General features: G+C 27.9%; 1 protein-coding gene across 3 annotated transcripts in view; it reads left to right on the forward strand.

Annotated features, from left to right (window-relative positions):
• The window catches only part of LOC106787875, a 107321-nt gene that overhangs the window by 50268 nt on the left and 31501 nt on the right, over positions 1–25552 (forward strand). The window contains exons 1-2 of one of the 3 annotated variants that reach the window (XM_014750604.1): positions 2517–2571; positions 23952–24244. In XM_014750604.1, coding sequence (XP_014606090.1) covers positions 2555–2571; positions 23952–24244 — 310 coding nt within the window. In that variant the 5' untranslated portion in view covers positions 2517–2554. Of the gene's footprint in view, positions 1–2516; positions 2572–14636; positions 14656–23951; positions 24245–25552 lie in introns of those variants that run through there. The other 2 variants (XM_014750607.1, XM_014750606.1) reach the window with 2 other exon arrangements.

The raw sequence follows: 25552 nt of genomic DNA on the forward strand, positions 1-25552 counted from the left end.
TAATGGTTGTTATAGTATAAAAGATATTAAAATGATATTATTAACATTTTGAAGTTATATTTCGTAATGCTATTGGATTGAGGAAAACGTTTTTATGTACTTTAACGTAAAAGTAAAATATATTTTGTATTCAGCCTTCTCCAAATGGCTTTAGGATAGATATTTAGTACCTCTTTGATATTATGACAGCTAATCTATCAATCTTGTTCAATGTTTTCCATAAATTCATTGATTTTTTCAGTAATAGGTAAATCAAAACGGGGTGCATCTTCGACATCAAAATTTCCAGATAGAAAACGCTTAAATTAACTTTGTGCTGCAAGTAACAACACTGCATCATATTCATAAGCATTATAAATGTTTTTAGCAATTTGAGTCGTATTCTTCTATTTTCAGTAATAAAATTTCTAAATATATTAAATTTTATCTTCATTTTCACTTATTTTTAAGACATAATTACTTTTAACTGAATAAACAATTATCAAACATTTTTTTTCAATTATCTATGGTATGTCATTTTTCATATGCACGCAAATATTATCAGATACGATTAATGTTATTAGAATTATGCGATCCTAAATCCATCTACCAAGAAAAGTGAATTGAAGTGAAATTGGTCTTTTTCCTTACGCATAAACAATAATAAAACATGGAATATATATATTATATAATAGAATAAATATTAATCAATTTCCCTGTTAACTTTCATTAATTAATATTTCGCTGATTTCCTTTATAATTGTTTTTAAATTGTGCAATCAAGTGAATATTTTATTTAATAGTCGATACAGTCTTTGTTGCAAACAATCAAATTCTGATACGATTGGGAATTTGTAATTCTATGGAAAATATTTTTATTACGTTAACCTACTCAAAATTTCTTTTTCTCCTGAAAAATTCGCCCTTCATTTACATAGAACCAAAAACGCAATTACTTTCTGTCAAATCCAATATTTTCAGCTGGTTGATTATTCTTCTGTATGTTTTTGCACATTTTTGCTAGAATTTTCACTTTGTCATCGTTTGCTTTGACACTGTATTTGTCCTTGTTAACAATTCTTTCTAATGCATTCCTTATAATTTTAAAGTCTAGAATATCGTTAAGCAAAATAAGCGGTTGAGATTTTTTTTATAGATTACGAGATTTCAAGCATTTCATTATCTTTTAATACTTTTAGAAAAATTAATTTTGTAAATGTTCTTCGACCATATTTGTTGTACTGTTAGATCCTAATAATATTACCAGAGTTATGTGATCCTAAAGGTTATCCACCGGAATGAAAAGAGAAAACTTGTTTTCTAATGCAATATGAAACATATATATTAACGTATGTTAGAACATAAATTGACATATTTTTAATACAAATATTTAATTATTTTATATCATGATCACACACACAGCAGCAAATTTAGATAATCTCTGATTCGTTGTTTTGAAATTTGAATTTAAATTCAATTTTTGGTAAATAAAGTGAAAAATTAGTTAATGTAAAATATAAATAAATATAGAGTATTTTTTTCTACATTAAAATGTTAGTTTTTTTTTCAAAATAAAAATATTGTTTTTTTTTTTAAATCTTTTATGCATAAATAAAGTTTACAAAAAAAATAATGAATTAAAACAAAAAAGATCTCTTTCAGCTGATTTTTGAAAAAGATGACGTACGCTAAACAGATAATACTTTATCCCAGATACCAAAAATTGTAAAGATAAGTTGATCTCACTAAACAAATTAACCAAAGATGTTAAGCATAGCATACGGGATCACAACAATGCAGAATTCGAAAGATACCTGACATCACTTTCACCTCACGAAGATACTAACTACTCTTTCTGGAAAACAGCAAAAAGATTCAAAAGACCAACAAAATCAATATCAGCCAAACGAAATCTTGACGGCTCATGGGCGAAAAGTACAGAAAAACAAGCGGAAACTTTCGCAACAAACCTAGAAAACATATTCACAGCACACAACTTCAATACCCAAACATACACAAACACTAACGTAAACGACTTCGGAAGTAAAATACATGAAAATATCATGAAAATCTCATGAAAATATTAATAGCACAACAGCCGAAGAAAAAAAAATTAATAATATCCTAAATCAAAATAAGAAAGGCACCAGGTTACGATTTAATAAATGGTAGGATACTAAAAGAACTACCACCTTAAGCATTTAGGATGCACACAATATTATTTAATGCAATATTACGTATCCATCACTTCCCAAGTACTTGAAAACTCGCGGAAATTATAATGCTCCCTAAACCTAATAAAGATCCGCATGATATAAACTACTATAGACCGATATCGCTTTTACCGTTACTATCTAAGCTGCTGGAAAAAATAATATACAAAAGAATGAAACGAATAATTTTCGACAAAAACCTGATTCCTGACTATTAATTTGGATTCCGAAATAAACACTCTACCGTTGAACAAGTTCACAGACTAACTAAGACTACTAATTGATCTCAATTTTATTGAATAATTTCGGGATGATGGAAATTATTTCGATAATTCAACGATTTAACTTTTAATGTGTTTCAAATGAAGGATCACCAAGCGTAAGTTTTGGTTTTTCTATATGATAGATAAAGGACTCTCTTGAAATGATCCGAGAAAAATATATTGGATTGGCAAGAAAAAGTAATTGCCGATTTTGATTATAGATTTCTCACTCCCATTTTTATAATACTCGTTAATGTTATGACTTTTTTTATTATTATATACGTTATCTGTAATCCTTACCTAACGTTATAAAATCATTGCGTAGATATTTTCTTAAAGTTTTTTTTTTACCTCAATATTAAAATGAAGTGCAAAAACGAACATTTTTGCCATATTTTACTTTATTATTTCCGTAAAAAAAAGAACGCAGTGCAATCTTCCAAAAAGTTACGTGATGTGTATGGTGATGAAGCCCTTAAAGAAAGGCAATGCCGAAATTGGTTTGAAAAATTCCGTTCTGAAGGTTTTTCTCCTAAAGATGACCAACGTTCAGGTCGACCAGTTGAGCTTAATGAAGATGAAATCAAAACTATCATCGAAGTGGATCGTCATGTAACTACACGGGAGATTTCAGAAAAGTTAAATGTTTTACATACAGCCATTAAGAAGCATTTAAAACGTGTCGGGCTCGTTAAGAAGCTGGATATTTTGGTTTCGCACGATTTGAAAGAGTTTCATCTGACAAAGCGCATCAACGCTTGTAATTTATTGCTTAAATGCAATGAATTCGATCCGTTTTTAAAACGAATCATCATTGGAGACGAAAAGTAGATTGTGTACAACAATGTCAATCGAAAACTATCATGGTGCATGCCTAATGAGTCATCGCAAATCACTTCAAAAGTAAATATCAAAAAAAAAAAAATTTTGCTGTCAATTTGGTGGGATTGGAAAGGTCCGGTGTATTTTGAGCTGCTTTCAAGGAATCAAACCATAAATTTGGAGGTCTACTGTCAGAAACTGGACAAAATGAATGCAGCGGTCAAGGAAAAGCGACAAGAGTTGGTCAATCGTAAAGGTGTCATTTTCCATCAGGACAATGTTAGGCCGCACACATCTTTGGCCACTCGGAAAAAATTGATGGATATTGGGTGGGAATTGATGTTACACCCACCATATAGCCCTGATCTCGCGTCATCGGATTACCACTTATTTCGATCCCTGGACAACTCCCTTCGTGATAAAACTTTCAATGATGATGACGCTGTAAAATCGCACTTACTTCAGTTTTTGGCCAAAAAAGATCAGACTTTCTACGAGCGTGGAATTTTCAAGCTGTCAGATAGATGGCAGAAAGTCATCGAACAAAATGGAAAATACATCATAGATTAAAGTTCATTGCAAGTAAGAAAAAACACTCTTTTATTTTATGGAAAAAATCGGCAATTACTTTCTTGTCAACCCAATATATGAACAAACATATCAAACGGAATATTGTATCTCTCTCGTGAAAAGCATTCAGAATTTATTTAGAGTATTGATAAATTAGGAATTAGAATAACAATTATTCATTTTAGGTCCTACATTGTATAATATTTTTTTATACAGAATTTGATTCTTTATCAGAGAATTCAGAAAAAAATTAGTCATTCCATTAAAAAAAAAAACCGATGACCTTGATATCTCACAAAAAAATGACTTTCAACAAAAATTTTGCTTACCATTACATCCGCCCTCTAATATAATTTAATTATGCAGGAAAAATTTTTTCATCTAATGTATATTTTACGAGTTATTTTAAAACGCGTTACGTTCCGTGACTCACCCTGTGTATACAATATTAATATATGACTTGTTTTTGATTTGTCTAAATAATAACACTCATAATAGTATTCATATTATTCATATATATATATATTACTTAGAATCGATTACAATCGTCATAAAAGTTTTCAATCGATGTTCGAGAAGATTCACTTCGGTAGTGTGGTCTTAAACACATACTCTTTTTTTCGATATCACTTATAAAATTTATACTTTAGCAAAGTGTTATGTATTTACGTATTAGTTTTCGTTTCGATTGCCCTTACGACTTGATATGGCTAAGTGGTTTTATTTGCTATTTTTGAATTAATTTCGGAGAGGATCGTTTAATGATATGATCATATATGGTCATGTGACTTAATTTGTTGTGACAAGGCCTAGACCAAATGTGAATATTTTAAAAACAAGGTTCTCCGCTTACATTTTCACAATTTCACGATCAATTATTGAAATAGTCGATGAAGTCATAGATAAAATTGAGCAGGATCAATACATTAGCAGTTATGGTATCGATAAATAACGCAACATCTATCACAAAACAATTTCAAAAAATTTGAATAGATTAAATGCAAAATTAACTAAATAAATGCAAAAAAAATTAAAAGAAAGGCTAATTTACTTTTGCATTCAAATACGAAGAAACTTTTTCTTCAACCCTATATATGGTAATTCTTGGAACTGAGTCAAATTAACTGCTCTTTATTAAGTAAAAACAAAAAAGAAAAAATCATACGGTATAATATGTTCCAACTTCTTATCATCTCATTTTTTATGTGGATGCACCGATGCATTTGCTAGATGCCATTGCACTTTATTTTTAACGTTAACCAATTTTTCTTTTTACTATTCGATATCTGTTATTAAGTATTTATTCAAGATCATCAAAACTTACGAATTATTTAACGTTTTATATATCAGAAACGTCAATTATTACATTAAGTGCTTTTAGATATTTTTCTTTTTATTTAGTTAGACAAATAGAACATTATAAAAATTTGGCGGAAACGATCTTATGAACAAATGAATGCACATTTGTGAATAACTGGATGTTCAATCCCATAGGATGTTAGAATCTTACTATTAGTCCAAGAAAGTAACGATATTTTGATGACTTTGGGTTAGTACTTTTATACGTAGATTAATAAAGGGAACGATTAAATAAAAATAACAATTGAGGTGCATTAAAAAATAAAGTGGAATTGTATCTGGCGAATGCATCTGAGCATCCACAAATAAAATAAACTGATAAAAAATTAAAACGTATAATGCCATATTGTTTTTTGCTTTTTTTTTCTATGTTTACTTAAAAAAGAGATGTAAACCCTCTCAATTTCTCAGAATTACCTTGTATATGCTTTTGTTAAAGATATTTATATAGATTAATAATGGAGTAGTTACTCCTACTCCATTATTAGAAAGTTGCTTTATCCGAACACTGGATATCCCTAATTAATTCAGATGAGACTTTATTGTATTTGATAATGACAATAGATTTGGTAGATATATCTAAACGTTGGGGAACGTTTCCGATAATTAAGCAAGAACAAATAAATCACGTCGCTGTACGTCAATCAATTAACAAACAAAAACGATTATCTTCATAAAGATTTTAAAAAGGGAAAAAGAAAGTAATCGGTGGTAAAATTGAATTATACATTTTTCTGAAAACTGTTGTTTACCTTGAAACCAGTCTTTTCTATGAAATACATTGATTGAACCTTGCAGAATTTGATTATTAACAACATGTGAGACATTTATTAAAAATGTTTAATATACCGACAACAGAAAATGGAAACTAATTTGCGACGACGAAATAGAAAGACGTGTGTGTATGTAAGAGTGAAAGAGAAAGAAAGAGAAAGAGGGTATGAGAGAACTTTACACCTGTGGAACTTCCTATGGCTACCGCACGTGCCGTACGTATTGGATTCGACCTCACAGATTTATTGAAGCTTTGATCAAAGAACGAAATTCAAAACTGCTCCTGCTACGAGCATTTCGATTCAATTTTTGATTACTTTACAAATCTTTCCCATTTCTTTCTTTCTTTTTATTTACTTTTAATTTCTTACCCGCTTTTCTGTTGATTTATTAAATTTTTTTTTTATTTTTCTCATTTTTTTTATCCTATCATATTTTCTTCCTTCCCTCCGACACGCACATTCAGACCACTACATAACGCCTATACAACCGATACCCTGAATACACATATGCACATATCCAAGCATTCATCGTTCTGTTTTATCTAGCATACCTACTTACACACACACAAACAGCATACCAATGCCAGGTTTACAGAGGTGAATTTTTTTGTATATCTGTTACGTCATGTGTTATATTAAAGAGTGTGGTCAATTTTTGGTCAAGTTGCGAAACCTTTATCAGGGAGCAACTTAAAGAGTTGCGAGTGTGTTGGCGAGTGCTAAGATTTGGATGAACAAGAAGGGTAAGAGGGTAGTTACAGTAGAAAGTTGATTGGAATTATCTTATAGTGAAGACGGATGATTAAGAATTAAAGTAAGATTCTTACTTTTTTCTGTAACTGGTGGGATAGGCCTCTGTCACTACTTCGATCAACAACAATAAAATAATTCTAGTCTCAGGTAATAACTGTATTTTACTAACTCTCAAATTCGCTTATCATTAATATTCATTCCTTTACTTTATCGATCAATCTTATTGAACGATTTACTGATTTTATAGAATGCAGAATACAGACTTATTAATTAAAACACAGTACAGACTTATTAATGAAGACAGAATACGGACTTATTAACTAAAATAGAATACAGATTTATTAATTATTACAAAAGTATAGAAATCAACAGAAAAATTATAAATATTCCGCTTTTCTTCCTGATCTTCTTTATAGACCTATTCCTGCTCCCACTTTCTAGACCAGTTACTTCGTTGCATAACGAATCAGTTTGCAGGATATAAAGCTTAGTTCCTTATTGGATAGTTACATTGATGCTTACAAGGCTCATTGGTTTAGGAACTTAACAAAGAATTGACTATACTTTACGGGGATGAAGTCCAGACGACTTTTGAATCCACGAATTTTTATGAGTCTGCGCTTATGGATAGGAGAACTGATCCTTCCTCGTATAGTTTATATTTTCGAGAACAATAGCAAAGACGAATTCTTTAGGATGTTTATTTATGGTTATGTGAACCTTTTCTTTGCGAACGGTAAAGCGAGAGCTAGAGAATGTTTATCATCCAGTCCCTTGGATTAAGTAATAAACCTATATTGGGTTACCTGTCCATTGCCTTCGACGAGGAAAATATCGAGTGTAGCAGGTAAAAAGAAAAAAAACGATCTAGGACGTAATATATCCAATAAATAATTCGACCGCTTACGCGAATTTTTTACAAGTTATTAGAATATTTATTGTATACATTAATTTTATGTGAAACGCTCCAAACGAAACGTTACTAGTATTTAAAAATAAAACATATTGCAAATTAAAAATAACAGGTTAATTTTTTAGGTAACAATACTAACACCAACAACGAATAATATTTATTTTAGTTCTACCGGTTTTCTCATCGTTACAATAAAAATTTAAACGTTACTCTTATATTTTTCCACGTTATCTATCGTTAATACATTATTTTGATAATTGTTTAGAATAGTATGCAATAATTGTAGATTGACGATATGGTGATGAAATGTATGTATACCAAATTTTTTATTTCATTAAAATTACTTTAGTTATAAAATTTAATTATTATCAAATTTATTTTTTCAAGGAAATTTTTAATAAACGAAGGATCAGAAACCAGTGGAAAAATGATAAGCGTAGTCACACACTAATTACGATTTGAATAAAGGATACTTTAATCCAATAATATTTGCAGTGGTGGTAGAAAGTATTCATACGTCAATAAATTTTAAACAAAGCTCGCCGAAATTGATTAATTTGTTTTTTATAAACATTGAATATAGACATTTCCTGAAATTTCTAGGATAGATACATTGAAAAACGAAAATAAATTACTTGTACAATGAACAAAATTAACAAAAAAAGAAAACGCAACGTAAATATACAGACAATAAGTATTCGTAAATTCGATTTTAAATTGTTCACAAAAAAGTTTATAGCCCACGGCAATAATACAGTTGAATAACACATCACATTATTACTTCATAAGCATGATTGATATCTTCAGTGTGTTTGGAAACGTTATCGGCATTACTGGCATTTAATATATTGTACATTCAGTAGTTTTAATTTTCTTTAATTTTAATAAACTTCTGTTCTTTTTTACTTTTTAATATTAAATTACTTGTTAAACTACGTTAAATAATTTTCTTTTATGATTTTTGGAAAAATTACGAGATGCTCGATTACTGATTGTATCAATATTTCCGCTGATTTATTATTTTTTGCTTATGAATTTTGTAAATTTTACCAGTAAATTATTATTTTTCGCGTCATATTTATTCCAGAAATTTTGGAGAATATGTAAATATTCCTCGTTTATTAAATATTAACAATTCTACAGAACTTTGTATAAAATTAATTGGTGTAAAAATATTTTCTACACTCGCTGTAAATAAAGTTTCTTTTTCAATGATTATATAGCCCACTAATTTATTTTGTATTATCAAAATTATTTCCTTTTTTAGACGTTATTCGTAGAAATGAAAGGAAAATATATGTAAATTTTAACAACCGGCTAGTAGAAACGTAGTAGATATTATTTTATTATTTTACATGAAGTTATATACATATATATGTATGTGTGTCGAGCTAAGTTCGAGTTTTGAGCTTTTGAAATTTCAACTATAGTAACAGTAGAGAAATGGCTGGTAAGCTCTGAACTTATGAACCACTATAGTTCTGAAAGCGATTATCAAAAGTGACATCGAACTACTTCTACTGTTCACGAATACTCGAGCATCATGAGTACACGTTTAGTATGAGTACTGAATTTGATCAGAATATCAAGAAATCCTTCCTCTTTCTCAAAAGCGGTCTAGACAAATAAAATCTGGTTTCACTCTCAAATCATTTCTCCTCAATTATATCCTCCAATATACATAGTTCCAAACTGTTATCAAATTGTTTTATCGAAGATTTTAACATAATCTCGAATAATTTATTTCCAACTACATTTATTTTAGTGATTTTAATTTTATAATTAAATAAAAAGTATTAATAATATTCTCATATTAATTAGACTAGATTTATATGTACTTAGCCAGTTAGCGTGATTGACAAGTATTTTCGTCATTGAGAAATGGTAATTTTATAAGATCGAATTGGAATTCATATGTGTAAGAAAAAAATATTTAGAATTTTGACTTCGACAACATATTTCAAAGTCTTAAAAATCGGTATAATGTTATTCCTATACCGCATGATTAACGAAGTATGACTGTACTTCTTTAAGAGAGAGAGAGAGAGAGAGAATTTGTTCTATCAAATTAAAATTTCAAAAGCATCTTTCAATATTTTTTTGTTTGCATCTTATTCGAAGTCTCTGACGAATCATAAATACATAGAAGATAATTCATATAGTAGATAGAGAGTTATAACAGAAACAGCGTATCATGCTGTATGCTTGACATATTTTACCAGGAATGAGAGCTTATTAGGTTACGACATCTATCTGGAAATACAGGGAACGAGTAAGCACGAAGTGAAATGATAGAAAATAGTAGAGCAGTTAAACGAAAGTTAGGGGAGGGAGATAGAGGGTAAAGACCAGGTGAATCCAGGTCATATCGGGCGAGGAACCAGTAACACCGGGTCATGAGCCACCCTTTTCCACCCTACTTTAACTAGGTCACTTGTCAAGGCCTTTTCCCTTCTCTCTCTCTCTCTCTCTCTCTCTCTCTCTCTCTCTCTCTCTCTCTCTCTCTCTCTCTCTCTCTCTCTCTCTCTCTCTNTTCCCTTCTCTCTCTCTCTCTCTCTCTCTCTCTCTCTCTCTCTCTCTCTCTCTCTCTTTCTCTCTCTCTCTCTCTCTCTTTCTCTTTTTCCTTCTCACTGAACGAACGCGAGCACATTCACCCAAAACGCGAACAGAGTTGAAATAAATGAGAAGAAAATGTTTAATAAAAATACGAAACTTCGATACAGATGATTGATATGTGTGTGTGTGATATCAAAGTGATTGATATATATAATATACATATAAATATGCGTCGTTAGTAATATGGCTGATAAAAAAGAAAAAGTTTTTTGTCGGTGACAAGATAGCTAATTTCTTTGGTTCCAATTTTCGCGGATGCGTAGATGAAGTGCAGCACTAGAAATGTTGAAAGGTACTAGGAGACCTAACAAGCACTACAACTGTACACTCAGCATTCACGAATACCTAGTACAGGATGTAGAGAAATTAGAAAAATTGTAATGACAGTTGGTAGGAAATTTCAAGAGTATGAAAATTAGAACACAAAAGGATATTAATATCGTTTATGTTCAGCTAAAAGTCATTAACTAACATTGATGCTATTTTGATTTATTACTCGACAAATTAATTTTTTAATGAAAAAAATCAGATTTTATAAAAAATTATTCCTTTGGCTAATGCTTTCGCACACTACTATTGATTCTTTTTGTAGAGTAATATTACCATAATATTAAATGTAGCTATCTCAGTTGTATAAATTTCTTGTTTAAGTTTCCTTTACAAAAAGCTAAGCTATTGTTTAGAGATAAATACGTTTAATCATTCCAAGAGATAGTAAACACAGTACGCGGAACCGCTAAACATCATCTTTAATCAGCACATTTAGACAGTTATACAATTTATGTTATAACTTTTGAATAAAGCTTTAAGTGACCCATGTTTAAATAACATTTTTTTCTCTTATTTTTGAACGTAGAATATATTCACAGCGTTTATACGAAAAAACCTCAGACACCATGTATACATAAATAGCAAGCATATATTATATTCGCTCTGCATTTTAGTATCATTTGAAACAAATTGAAGTAATACAAACAAACTGCGTCAAATGGTATATGTTATTATTACTTGCAGTATATGAAGGATAATTTGCATTAAATATATAAAAAATAGAGATAATAAAAAACAATTATTTAAAATAATTATAAATAAATAATAGACAAAAAATTAATGATATTAAATAGGATTAGATAAATATATCATACGCGTATTAGGAAAATTATTTATTATTAATGTTGTGATTTCGAAATGATTGCAATTAAATTCCAGTAATCAGTTTTATGTCTAATCTTTTATGGATATATAATTGCATAAGTATTTTTCTTAGATGTGTAATTATGTGTTATTGTTTGTGTTTAGATTCATTAGATAGAATTGTTTCTTATTAAAAAAATTATCATAATAAAATACGATAAAATGTTTATCATAACAAAAATAAATATTATTCACAGGTTTTTTATTATCATGTAGATAGGAAATGTACACAAAATTAATTTTTATTACGCGAATAAATTAATAATTTATTGTTAGAACTTAATTGTATTTTAACTGTATATTATTAAGACAGTTGATATGTTTTGTATTATTATTACAATTTATCTAATTACGCGTATGTATGTTGTTAACCACAGAATTAGATTATATTTAAGAAAACTAATGACGCGTAATTGCTTTATCTTTTTCGTTTTTAGATTGATATTTATTTCGATATTTATTTCGATAATTAATTAATCGAAAAATTATTTATTGCTGAATGCATTTTAATGAATTCGCTTCCCGTTTTTCTCTTTATTGTCTTTTAAAAATGCATAAACTATTGAGATAAAAAGTGAAATATTTTCTGATATATATTCAGAATTATTCGATTCGATGTTTTTCGGAAAAAAATGTTTCTTTTTATTGTAGCTTATATATTCTAGAAAAAATTAGAGAAATAAACTTATGTTACATTTTACAACTAACCAATTGTACTAAAACAGCAATATGTATAAAATATTTTGAAAAATTATATTTATTACTTCAGTATTTAATTGAAAGGAAAAGGCTTGATATTATAGTACGAATTAATTATCAAATTGATATCGTATTGAAAACAAAAAAATTTAATTAAATTAGCCATGATATATAGGATGATTGGTAAAATGAGAAATAATTTGTTAAATAATATAATTAACATTACCATCAATTAATACAAATACATTTCTTTTTTAATTAGTTTAATTATTTGGAAAAAGTTTATTGTATTGAAAATTGACGATATAAATACTTTTAGTTGAAGTTTTTTTGCAGGGATGGAATATTTTATTGCAAATGTAAGTTTCGTTGATTGATTATACTAGGCGTAACTAAAATTATAAACGTTTTTCTTCGAAATTAAATAAACCCAGAAAAGTTATTTTCGAGCAAAATTTTAGTGTGACAAGATTCGAAACAATGATCAATACGCAAACTGATATTGTATTCTTTACTTTGATATCGACAAACGCATACATATATGCATCCATAGCACTGAAAGGGTTAATCCTTTATTTCTTCTAACACCTGTTTGATAATCCAGCAACTGGGTTAATAGTACATATATAGCATTTTAATCGATAACACGTGTGCAGTACAGTATTTACAATTAGAGCAATGAGTTTGAATGTGAGTGTATATGAGTTTGAAAAGACAAATCTTCAATATATGTAAATGTTATTGAGTAAAATAGTACAATGAAAACAATTTGCTTAATAAATAGTATAGTTAACGTTATGAACGATAAGGATAATTACATTGTTTTAGACTGTTAATTAAATATTAGGAAATAATTAATTATATTGTAAATAAACAATTTAGTTACTTATATTTTCCAATGATAATTGATAACAACATGTTATACCATATTGTTTTAATTATTTCTTTCCTCTAACAATTGTGTAATAATCCAGCAATGAGGCACAATACACGCGTTTTGATCGATGATACGTGTGCAACAAAGTATTTAGAGGATTATGCTTGCGAATAAGAATATGTGTGTGTCGAATGTACATGAGTTTGGAAGTACGAATCCTAGAATTATCTAACATAAATGTAACTGAGTAAAATAAATTGAGACACAGTTAGTTTAATTATTAGTATAACCGACTTTACGACCAGCGAATACAAATACGTAACAAATTTAGACTATTTGATAAATGTTATTTGAAGCATATTATTATATATGCGTATTGATAAATATTAGTTGACGCAATTTTATTTTGTACGTTTCTATCAATGCTTACTTTAAATATGTGGAACCTTTAAAATATTAATTAAATGTCCAATATATAGAATACCCTGAATTTTTCAATAATTTGTTCTTTATAAATTTTATTTACAATAAATAAAATAATTAGACATAAATAACATTAATCTCAAATTTAGAATTGACGAAACAAAGTCAGATTTAAAGAAAAGTACCAGACCTCTTTTAATGATAGATGTTATGTAATTCTATAGCATAGAGTTGAATACAGTTACGATATCAGTGTTCGTTTATTAAGACAGTCATAAAAAACGAAAAAATTTTATAACTATGATGAATAGAACAATTCTTTCTCATATTGGTGGTAGTTTAAGTTTCAGTTCTGCAAAAGTGATATAATATCAGTTACATAGCGATTCTATGACTGTTATTTTTTCGATTCTGCATCGGTTACAATTCACTTCAATATGGAATATAACAAAATATATAGATATAGTATATAATATTAATTCAATATTGGTTTTATAGTTGTTATTTTTCGGTTCTTATCGTTTCAAATAGTAACAGACACATAATCAAAAAAATATTAATTATATAAACGATATAAAACCGATGTTTTATTCCAAGAAAACTAGAATCAAAAGTAGTAAAGAAATAAAAAATAATAGTAGTTGTAGAAACAATATGGAACACAAATATAGTATTAGTTTCGATACGTTTACAACTTTCTCACCAGGCAGGTTGTACTACTTGTAGTTCACGCATGGTTGTTCCACTAAGTGTTAATGGTTTACATTAAATTATTTGTTACCAATGTTAAAAGTTGCCAAAACTTGCAATATGTAACATAAACCCTTCTTTCAGATATCAAATCAATTGCAAAACCATTATAGAGAACCGATATAATATCAGTTCTGAAATTGAAGCAAATATGGGATAAATTCGTAATATTTAGAATAATTATAACATTTTTTCAGTACTCTTAAATATTACAGTATTATAAATTTCGATATAGAAACATTTGAAAGAGTTATTTTCAGAGCACAATTTAAGCCCCTAGTTTTAAGCCCTTATCTGTATTTCTATCTGTTAGCTTGTCCCGGTAACTAATACATGTTTACTTTAATGCCTACCCGATTTTACGATGTCGCTATATCATGGCTCCTGTTATAGGTAGTCCTGTATAAGCCTTAAGCTGCTGGGTGTGGTATCATCGGATTGTTATCTGGTAAGACTGATACAGATAACCCCTATATAACAGAGAGTACTCCTATAACATGGCCTGAGAACTAGGGAAATCTCAATATAATACAAGAAAGTAATGAGAGAATTTAAATGCAAATATCATTTTATACGAAAATGACTTTATTAAAATCTGTGTGCGATACGTCACATTCGTGTACAGAACTTGATAATATTAGAATCATAATTTTATATGTAAAATAAATTATTGCTTTATTATACAATTTATAGAAAATAATTTGGTTGATTAAAAAATTAACACTATTCTATTTCTACCGAAGGTGTGAAATGACACCATTTAAAATTTTCCAATTAAATTTCGATATTTGAGTTATCAGAATTTGAGAATAGTGTAGTGTAGTATGGAAAGCTGATAGTGCAACATCAAATAGACGTAGCAAAACCTGAGCACCAAACTGATAGAGTATATTGATTGTAATTGTACAGTCGGAAAGGAACATACATTCTTCAATGTATATTCAAAGAGCTCGCGTCAATTCTTCCGGAATTTTCATAAATGAATTCCGTCGTGCAATGAGCACCCATCTAACGCGTTCGTACTATTCTCTTGCCAAACGTTCATAAGGACACATTTTTGGACATAATGGATCACTCCTAGTTTCTTCAGAAAAACTTTTTGTAGATGCCAGCAAGACGAATTTTATCGAGTGAATAAGTATCTCTATATTTAATTCTAACACTTAATAAAACAACTCGCTAAATGTCTCACGAGACAAATTGCGGAAAAGTTTCTGGAAGTTAAATAAAAAATAAAAAAATTCTAACCATATTATATAATATTATCACATCGTTTTTATAGTACAGTATGAATCTCTAGACTAGTCATGCCAATAAATACGCGACTTTGGTTTTTGATTCTTACTCCGTCACTCTCATGCTATCATATTCACAATCTTTTTATTCAGACACAATAAAAAAGGGTTTTTATACTGAAAGTTTTTACCTTAACGAGTCAATAAAATCTCTGTTTCTATTGATTCAATAATGTCTTTTATCTTATTTTGTTAATCTTTGCTTTTATTATCTCAGCATATCCGAAACAACGAGAGGATTTCATGTTGGAGAAATCTTTAGCATACACACACAAACACACACATACAGTAATACAGATAATATTTTTATTGAATAGTTATTTTAATAATGTCTTCTTCCTTTATTACCTACTTCCGCTCTTATAAATTGAGTAATAAGATATTATCGATTAAAATTGAAGATTAAGTTTCTCTTACAATAACTTGACATACATATTTATGATATTATAAAAGAGAACTACGTATTTTACGTACAGGAAACGTGTTTTAAAAAATTTAACTGTAATCTCGATTATCCGTTGAACCTTGATTTATTTCGTCATTTGTCTTCTGATCACGCTGGTTAATCAAAATCCTATCGTTCATGAACTATAAAAGTCTCAGAAAACCTCCCAAAAGAAACAAATTTCATATTTTTTAACATTTCTCTAAGGTATATAATTCGAAAAAATGCTAAGAATATTTACAAATAAGACATACCTACATATTTTTTACAATAAACAAAAATTAAAAACGAATTTTAAAAATTGTACTTTTCAGAAATCAACAGTTACAGTACTTTCCAAAATAAACTAATAAATCAATCTCCGGATTTATCTTTGATTGAATTATTATAGGAAGAGCTTGATAGAGTTGCACAAACAGAATATCTTACTAACCGTGATGGTCTGTTAATGACACCTATAGGGTTCATAGAAAAAATTCAAGCCAAAACTTTATTAGATAAATTAGTAATAGCTAGAATGCAGCAGTCATCAAACTACTCACTTTGATGAGAAGTTATTATAACTAAAACAGGAATAATATAACGCTAGTTATTATATGGTTCATTCCCAAATGGCTTTAACATTCAGTATTATTGTATTACTTTACATGAAATAAATAACTATGATAATTTTGATATTTCTCAATAAAATTACATTTCTACTATCTGTTTTCAGACTCTTGACAATCACTGTACTTGTTTGATTAATTATTGATTGTTTTAATAAAAATATTTCTTTTAACTACAAAAATAAAGTAGTATTGTGTTTTTCAAATTTTTGGAGAACTTTAATCCTGTTTGTTTGTATTAGATTTTTGTTGCATATAATACGAATTAGCTTAACACAGACATGTTATAGGAATTTAACGATTTTTTTATAAGAGATTTTTCTTAATTCAAAATCTTTTAATAATATTTAATCAAACTAAACCTAACCTAAAGTTTTTTAGATCGCTTATTATGCTTCCCATCTTCCAGCGTAATATTATCAGTTCATAGTTTTCATAAAATTCAATAATATGACAACGCATAGTTACAAAAGCTTTATTATTATGCCATAAAGAGCTACATACAATATCATATAACTATTTCATAGTTCTCATTATAACTGATGATAGGAAATAATTCGTTAAGCCAGAGATATTAAAAGCTCACCGTAGATAAAATTGGCATTAAACTTGACTGGATATAAACCCAACGGATATTCACTTGCAAGATTCATTAAAATAAAACAATAAAGATGTTCGTTAAAATTTTAATTGATGTTTTTTTATTTGCCTACAATAATTAATGTTTGTCTTTGTTATTACGAGTAACCCAGGCAATAAAGATCGTTTGCGCATAATTGCAACAGAGGTCAGTTTAAAGTTGATCTGTCTTCCAAACCCTGTTATCTTGATGCTCCGAAAATCACTTACTTCAGTACGTACTTCTGTGTCATTACAATGAATTTTACTGTATCACGTTCTGCTAACTGTGGATGGAAAATTTTCGATCAGTTCTTGGGTGAGAAACTTTTTACTGTTAGAAGTGGTGACGTATTGTTTCTTGTTGTCAAGAATTGATCAAATTAACCGGCACAATGACAGGATTTTAGAACTCGTAAATTGAAATAAGAAACGCTAAAATGTAACAGGTGGATTTGTAGAAAAATAAATAAAAGTAATTTGTTCTAAAAAATATATATATAACTGAATATTAAAATGTTTTCCTAATTTCTTCAAGTAAAATAATTGTTATTATTTAACTTATTCTTTGTAATAAGAATCAAATTCACAGGATCTAATTTGATAATAAACAAAATTTGTATTACTTCAAATAAACTTTCTGGAGAAAAGTAAGAGAAAATAATTTAATTTATTTCGCGAATGATAAGAAATTACTGTAATTAATATTAATAATATTTCAACTTGAATATAGCATTATATTTAAACGTTTGCTAAGAGATATCTTTCTTCTTACTATTTTATGCGAAAGATGTTGCCATTAAGATGGAAATTCCTTTGAAAGGAAAGATCAATCAAATGCACTTTAAATCAAATCCGATGGATGCTTCTGGTAATAAACGTCGCTCATGGAACGTCTATTTCAATCCATTAGTCTCTAATAAGATTCTACATGGCACTTCGCTCGGAATATCATTTCTCATTTCTGTTTTTTCTTTTCTTTTTTTTTCAAAGAAAACGCATCAAAATAATATGTTTCGTATACGTCTTCTACTAACAGTAACTTTTCTTCAACTTTAATTGCGAGTAGTGTAATAATTAAAAAATATATCAGAAAAAAGAAAAAATCAGAAAAAAAATTAGCAAGAACGAAACAAGATATCGGTGAAAGGAAGAACTTACATGTTCATAAAATCGAAACATAATTTATACTCATGCTAAAGTTTCATAATATTCGAGAAAAATGTAGTATTGCGGATTCTTGTTGTTTGATACTTTCTTGATTTTTATATTATACAAATAACATTTAACAAATCATAATATTATCCGTTACGTCTATTAGCTATAAACAATGACTCAAAAGTTCGGACACTACAATATAACCAACTTTATCTTTAAATATTTCGGTTATTTAACACAAATCACTGATTTTTTTCAGTTTAATTTAATTATTTTTGTTTAATGTGACGTATACATATTGTTCTATAATCTTTTCTTGATAATCAATAAAATTTTTTGTAGCAATTATCAATTTTAATTTAAAATACCAGAATAGATTTAATGTGGATTAGATAATTTGTTAAAAAATTAATTAATAATTTGTATTGAAACGATATTATCTATTGATTTCAAGATACGTACATATTTTGTTAATTATGTTATAAAGAATTCAGATTTTAAAGGCTTAGCATATATTTTTTTCCTTAATAAACGTGTTTCTTAATAAATCGATTAATCGAATGATTATGATACAATCTACGATATGTACAAATAAATTTCTAAATATGATAAATAACTATAATATATACAGAGTATCTTAAAAATTGCATCACTGAGATAAGTATAACAAAGTAAGTACAATTTATTCGAAACTTTTAAAGGAGAATTGGAGAGAGGAGGAAGAAAGTGCCCGTAGGTACTTATTTTCGAGTTGCCAAGTTTCCTTGTGTGAAAACACTGAATGCGCTTTTTCCAATCAGGAAGCACAATTACATCGAAAGTATCTTATAGTCCTGCCTACGTGACCGAAGTGAGTGCTGCAATCATCATGGCGCTATCGATTTTTCAAGCTCGAGTGCTTTCAAAGCTACCCTGAGTCTCGCTAAATATTTAATCGCGTTAAGCTTTGTTCCAAACTATTGGCAGAATCCTTACGTTGGAAAAAAATCCGATACTCGTTCGACGAGCACAAACACGGAATCAACTGAGGATTTTGAAATAAAGATAAAAAAAGAATTAAAAAATTGATAAATAAGGGAATAATGGATGCTATAAACCCTTTTTAAAACACAGTAAAGGGAATGAAGGGAAATACGATTTAATTAAAAAATAACAGTTTATAATTTACAAATTTTTTTCATACATTTTGGTAACAAATAAAAAAAAGACGAAGTTAAATTACTTTAAAATCAATGATTTTAGAAATGTATTTATCTTTCTTCGTTAAAAAGTTGAAATAATTAGATTAAAAGATAAGTTTGACCGTCTTGCCCACGTGCATTGATAATCCTAGTTACACAAATCTTATTTAGAAATTAAACTCGCGATGTTATTTAATTTTCTTGAAACTTGATTGAAATATGAGTAATGTTCTATTCTTGAAATTTTTATATTTTTATTCTTTAATCTTTCTTGATATTGTTACGTTTTGTGACTTAAAATATGATTGTCAGTTTTTGGTTAAGCTATAAGGTCTTTCTAAATTGTTTTTCTTATATTTCAGAAGTTTGTTTTGGCATGAAGTCACTTTGTTGGTCATCGTTATTCGATATTTTGATATTTATACTGATAAAATAATTAAAAAACGCATTTGAACGGTATTACCCTATTAAATATTTGTGGCAAGAAATTAGCAAGAGATTGAAATATTACGAAATAATTTCATTAGTTTTATTAAAGAACGAATTTTATGAAATTCTATCAGAACTATAATTAAAAAGTAAGTGCGTAATTCAAGCCAAAGAAAGTCTAACTAAATGTTAAATATAAAATAAGGTGCGCATAATTAATGCCATTCGAATATTTTTATGACCCTGTTTTAATACATCTTTCCAATGAATATTTTACAGTTTCAAAGTCAGTTTTACAGTCACCAAAATATTCGTACCCCCACTATAAATTTTAAACAATTGATATTTGCTTGTAATTTAATTTTTTGAAATTCTTATATACATGGATACATACTTCAGAATTATTAAATTTTTAAATCACTATTTATTCTATTGTGTGTGCAATAGAGCATTTTATTATAAGGAAAGTATAAATTTACGTAAACGATAAGAAAATTGGTCTCATAAGAGTGTACCTAATAGTTTCAAAGGAATTATAAAATTAAAATAAAGAAAAATCAAGTGCTACTCTTATAAAAATATTTATTATATTTTTACTATATCTTGTTCTAACTACGAACATTATTCTTTTAATTTTACATTTATTTCTTTCGTATGAAAATGGAAAATTTAATCTTATGATCGACGTGTAATAAATTTATTTATCGTCTATTTCTTCTTCATAAAAAAGACAAGAAACTAAAAATAGAATAAACAAGATTTGCGCTAGACGATAAGAGTGATTCGTGAAACGATCGTTAATACTTTCAAATAAAGGTAGATTGATAAAAAGAGAGAGAGAGAAAAAAAAATCCTTGATTATAATATCGAAAAAAGATGATGGTCTTGTTAGAATGAATTGGGTTTGGAACAATTTATCTAATAATATTTATCAAACGATATCATTAAAGAATAATCGATCCATTTATATAATTAATTGATATTTAAATAATTAATACATCTCAAATCAATAAATTCAGCTTACAATATTGTAAGATCACTGATCAAGATGATTAAAATAGACATTTTACCGATTTATTATAAGTAAAAATTTTTAACAATTTATAATTTTAATATACTTATATCTATACACACTAAAGGATGATCGCTATTTAAATTTTGTGAGAAATTTAAATAAGTACACTCCTAAATTTAGCACGAAATAAATAAAGAAAATATAATTGTTTAATTTCAGATTTTATTAGTAATACTAGTTTTGATCCATATCAGTTTCGATGTAAAATCGATAAGAAACCAAAAATAATAAAATTATAGAACTGACATGAAACTGATATAATATAATACTGTGATTTGTAAATAACTGATATTATAATACTGTACTGTAATATTACATTATAATATTAATAGATAGAAACCAATATGGAAACGAATTTATTTTTCGAAACCAATTATAACATTTTTTCGGCTCCCATACCTTTTTCCAAACTCAAGTTTGTTATTTTAGTTTTTAACTCTTATTTGAAATATTTGTACATATCATTAATTAAAATACACATAGAAAACCACAAAAATATAATTATTTTACAAATTTCGCATGTTTAAATATTCAGGGTATTATGTTTGCTTTATAATATTCTTATAATTAGGTTAACAGAACAATATTTAATAGCAAAATATATGGTTCACGAAACATCTATTCTATAAAGAAACATACTATTCATAATTATACTTTATTAATATTAGGCAGTTAACCTAATTCCTGCCGTTTTTATATGTGACAGCCACTTCTGTTCCTTATTTTTATATAACAGTTTATTTAAAATCTTATTGAGATGGATTACTGAAAATATTACGTCAAATTAAATACTGTCACCTACAATAGATGATGTAAAAGTGCGAAATATAAATTTTGCGTGAGATAGACAGCACAAATACATTAGCATACCTTAATTACATATTTAATGAGTTTTACTTGAAAGCTTCATTTATAATAGGTTAATTAGGCAAAGACAAAAATAATGTACAGAAAATGCCTGTACCTTAAAATTGTATATGTTAGTATAACTGTAAAAGCAGGGAGAATACCATGAACGACAATTGGTCATCCTTTGTTTTTACTGCTATTTAAATGTTTTTTAATATTAGATTCAATTTAATACTCCTTAAAGTAAGAATAATACAAGGAACGTATCTATTAATATACTTTGAATATTAAACAATTTCGATCTGATATTTTATTAGACTGTAAATTTTCAACTCAAATAAATGTATTTTAGTTTAATTAATCTTATATAAATATTAGTAGAGTATATTAAAATGTTATATTTATTTTAAATGAATGTGTGTTAATTAATCGAAGGAAATGTATATTGTAATTTAAAGGCACAGAATATAAGTTAAACGTACCGTTCACTTCGAAATTCAACGTTAGACTGGCTGTTTGTCATCTATGAAAATCAGTTAAAATACTTTTATTGATTGTTGTTTATATGAATTTCAGAAGAATAAATTCTATTTATTATACGCATATTATTTTTGTTATACACGTGTAGCCATCAGAAAGTCATATAAACAACGTTTAATAAAAGGACTTTCAGAGAGTATAACGAGTCAGTTTATTGTGTGATTTCAAAGAGGAAAGTACGTCTAACTTATGCTTTGTGCATTTAGATTACAATATACATTTCCTTCGGTTAATTAATAATAATTTAAGGTCTATTTAATATTCTAATGTATTTCTCCACTAATACTTTCGATTGATTAAACTAAAACATATTTATTTTAGTTGAAATTTTCATTCTAATAAAATATTAGATTGATATTGTTTAATATTCGAAATATTATATATTAATAGATATGTAATTTTTAAACAAATGTATATTGTGTTATTTTTACTTTAATGGATATTAAACAGATTCTGATACTAGAGAACATTTAAATAACAATAAAAACAAAGAATGGCCAATCGTCAAACATGATACTCCCCCTGTTTTCGCAGTTATATTAACATATACAATTTTAAGGTACAGGTGTTTTCTGTACATTATTTTTGTCTGTGTTTAATTAATTTATTATAAATAAAGTATTCAAGTTTCGCTCATTAAATATGTAATTAAGGCATGTTTCTTATTTCTTAATTGTCTTCATTCTAAACACATTATAATGGAATCTCGGTTTGCAAAAATAATTCGTTCCAAAAATGTGCTCCTAATTCCAAGCACCCATGTATTAAAGCGAATTTCGTTGTAAAATTTCGTCATAATGGAAAATAGGACAATTATTTATTCATATAAAAATGATATTAAATACAAAATATTAATAGAAAATTAAACATGTTAATTTACACTCTTTACTTACTACGAATACACTTGTGGCAGACGACAAGCGTATTTATACTGCTCATATTTAAAAATATAAATTCTGTGCTCGTCCTGCGGAACACTCGAAAACCAAATTATTCGTAATCCAAGATTTGACTGTATAATAATAGTTTTCAAGCAAAAATCTGATAAACGTAATGGTGTATGATTTTAAGGGTCACTCCCTATACATCATTTATTTTAATTTATACACGTGATAAACATTTGCAATGCTCCCTGATACGTAACTAATGAAAGAATCAATAAATATTTAAGAATTCCTACAATAAAAGAAGAAATTGCAAACTTCAGTGAACGTTAAAAAAAATCGTTAAGCAAATCATCCGAATCCTCTAGCAAATAATTTGCTGGAAAACTCTAATTTAGTACGTACACTAAAAAGGTTCTACCATTGCAATTTAGGAATGAAATTTTCTTAAATAATAATATGGCTATACTGTAACAGATATATCCGTTTATACTTATCTCTTTGTAATATTATTTATAACAACTCATGTGCCAATGTATCATGTCAGCAAAAATTACTTATAATTCTCGGTTGAGAATTGATTATATGTCTCTCCATTAAAAACAAAAACAAAAAATACACGTAATTGAAATGCTTTACTTTTTTCTTTTAAATTGTTGCAGAATGTCTAACGAGAATGCAGCAGTGTGCGGTTGCAGTATAACCGTAGATGTGTCTAGAAGAAAAGTACCAGTCCCGTTGCCCATATGGAGGCACGGCAAATCAGATGGTCGAAGCTCGAAAAAACAAAACGATAGCCGTGGATCAAAACATAGAAATTCTGAAACTGGAAGCAGTAGTTCTGCAACCGATCACTCGAAACCGATGACGAAGAGTAATAAACAAGAAAGACGTTTAAATCAAACGAGAAGGACTCGAAGCGCTGAACGGGTAGAATCTTATTACACATACATTGGTAAGTATAGCATTTAATCATATTTTATATAAAACAACGTATCAAATATAATATTTAATTAAAATTACACAATCACGCGCTATCGTACTTTAAAACAATTAGTACGAATTAGATTATGATGAAATAATGTTTATTAAATAATGCTAACAAATAAAATAGTATTATACACGATAAGCATAACGTTTCAAGACAATGGTTCTCAAAGTGTGCATTATGGAATATTATATAATTTTCGTCATTTTAATTTCATTTGCGACTTCTTATTTGTGTGAAACTGGATTTTCAGCTGTTGCTGTGATAAAATCTATATATCGTGCGAAAATGAATGTGGAGAAAGTAAATTAGGGTGGCTGTATCTAGTTTAATTCCACAATTTGAGAAAATGTGCACCAATTAACAGGATCATTCATCTAATCAATTATTATAATTATTTGAATTTGTTCAATTACATATTTTTGAAATCTAAAATTTGTTTTTTTTTTATTTTTATTTAACCCTTGCGAGAAATAATTGGCTATTTTGCAAAGTGTACAAATTAAAATTTGGCTTAGGTTTTATTTCTGTTGATATGCTTGATCATGATTCTCGCGTTTATCCGCCCTTTTCATTCCCACACCGAAGAATCTACCACCTAATATAATGCTTGTGTTGCGTTTTTGGTTAGCGCATGAGCGACCGTCGAGGTCGAAGGGAGAGAGGGGTTTTTGCTATTTCAGAGGAATGTTTAGGTACATTTCTTTAATGTATTTAATTGTAAAATGTTTAAATTCCTCTTATTTCTTGTATCGTGAAGCATTTTGTTTAATTTGTCGTATGCTGATACAACCTCAATGCTTTGTAAATAAAACATTTACTAACATTTTATATTCCACAACGGTAGTCAGTATGAGCATCACGCTAAACAAATAAAATTTTATAAAGTCACTTTATCAAGAACTCTACTCACACAATTATTATTTATCTATAACCACTCAAATATACATTATTACACATTAATGAATTTCACAGAATACATACATCATATCACAAATAGTTAATACGAATATTAATTAATTCAAATCTAATCTTACACTATTCATATCAATTTAAACTCATAAACAGAATTTCTTTGAAATATCGTATTCTCATTTAAACATATGCATTTTCTTCTTATTTTGTTCTATTAACGTTTATCCTTTTTCACTTTTATTAGCATTACTTTTTTTTTACAGATTGGCTAACTTTAAACGTTTAAAGAGATACATGCATCTATGTAATTATTTCAAGAAATTTTTAAAATACAATTCTGAAATTTTTGTCATTAACAAA

The sequence above is a fragment of the Polistes canadensis genome, unplaced genomic scaffold, assembly GCF_001313835.1.
Source record: "Polistes canadensis isolate GaletaPanama2010 unplaced genomic scaffold, ASM131383v1 scaffold_117, whole genome shotgun sequence".
Classification (NCBI taxonomy): domain Eukaryota; kingdom Metazoa; phylum Arthropoda; class Insecta; order Hymenoptera; family Vespidae; genus Polistes; species Polistes canadensis.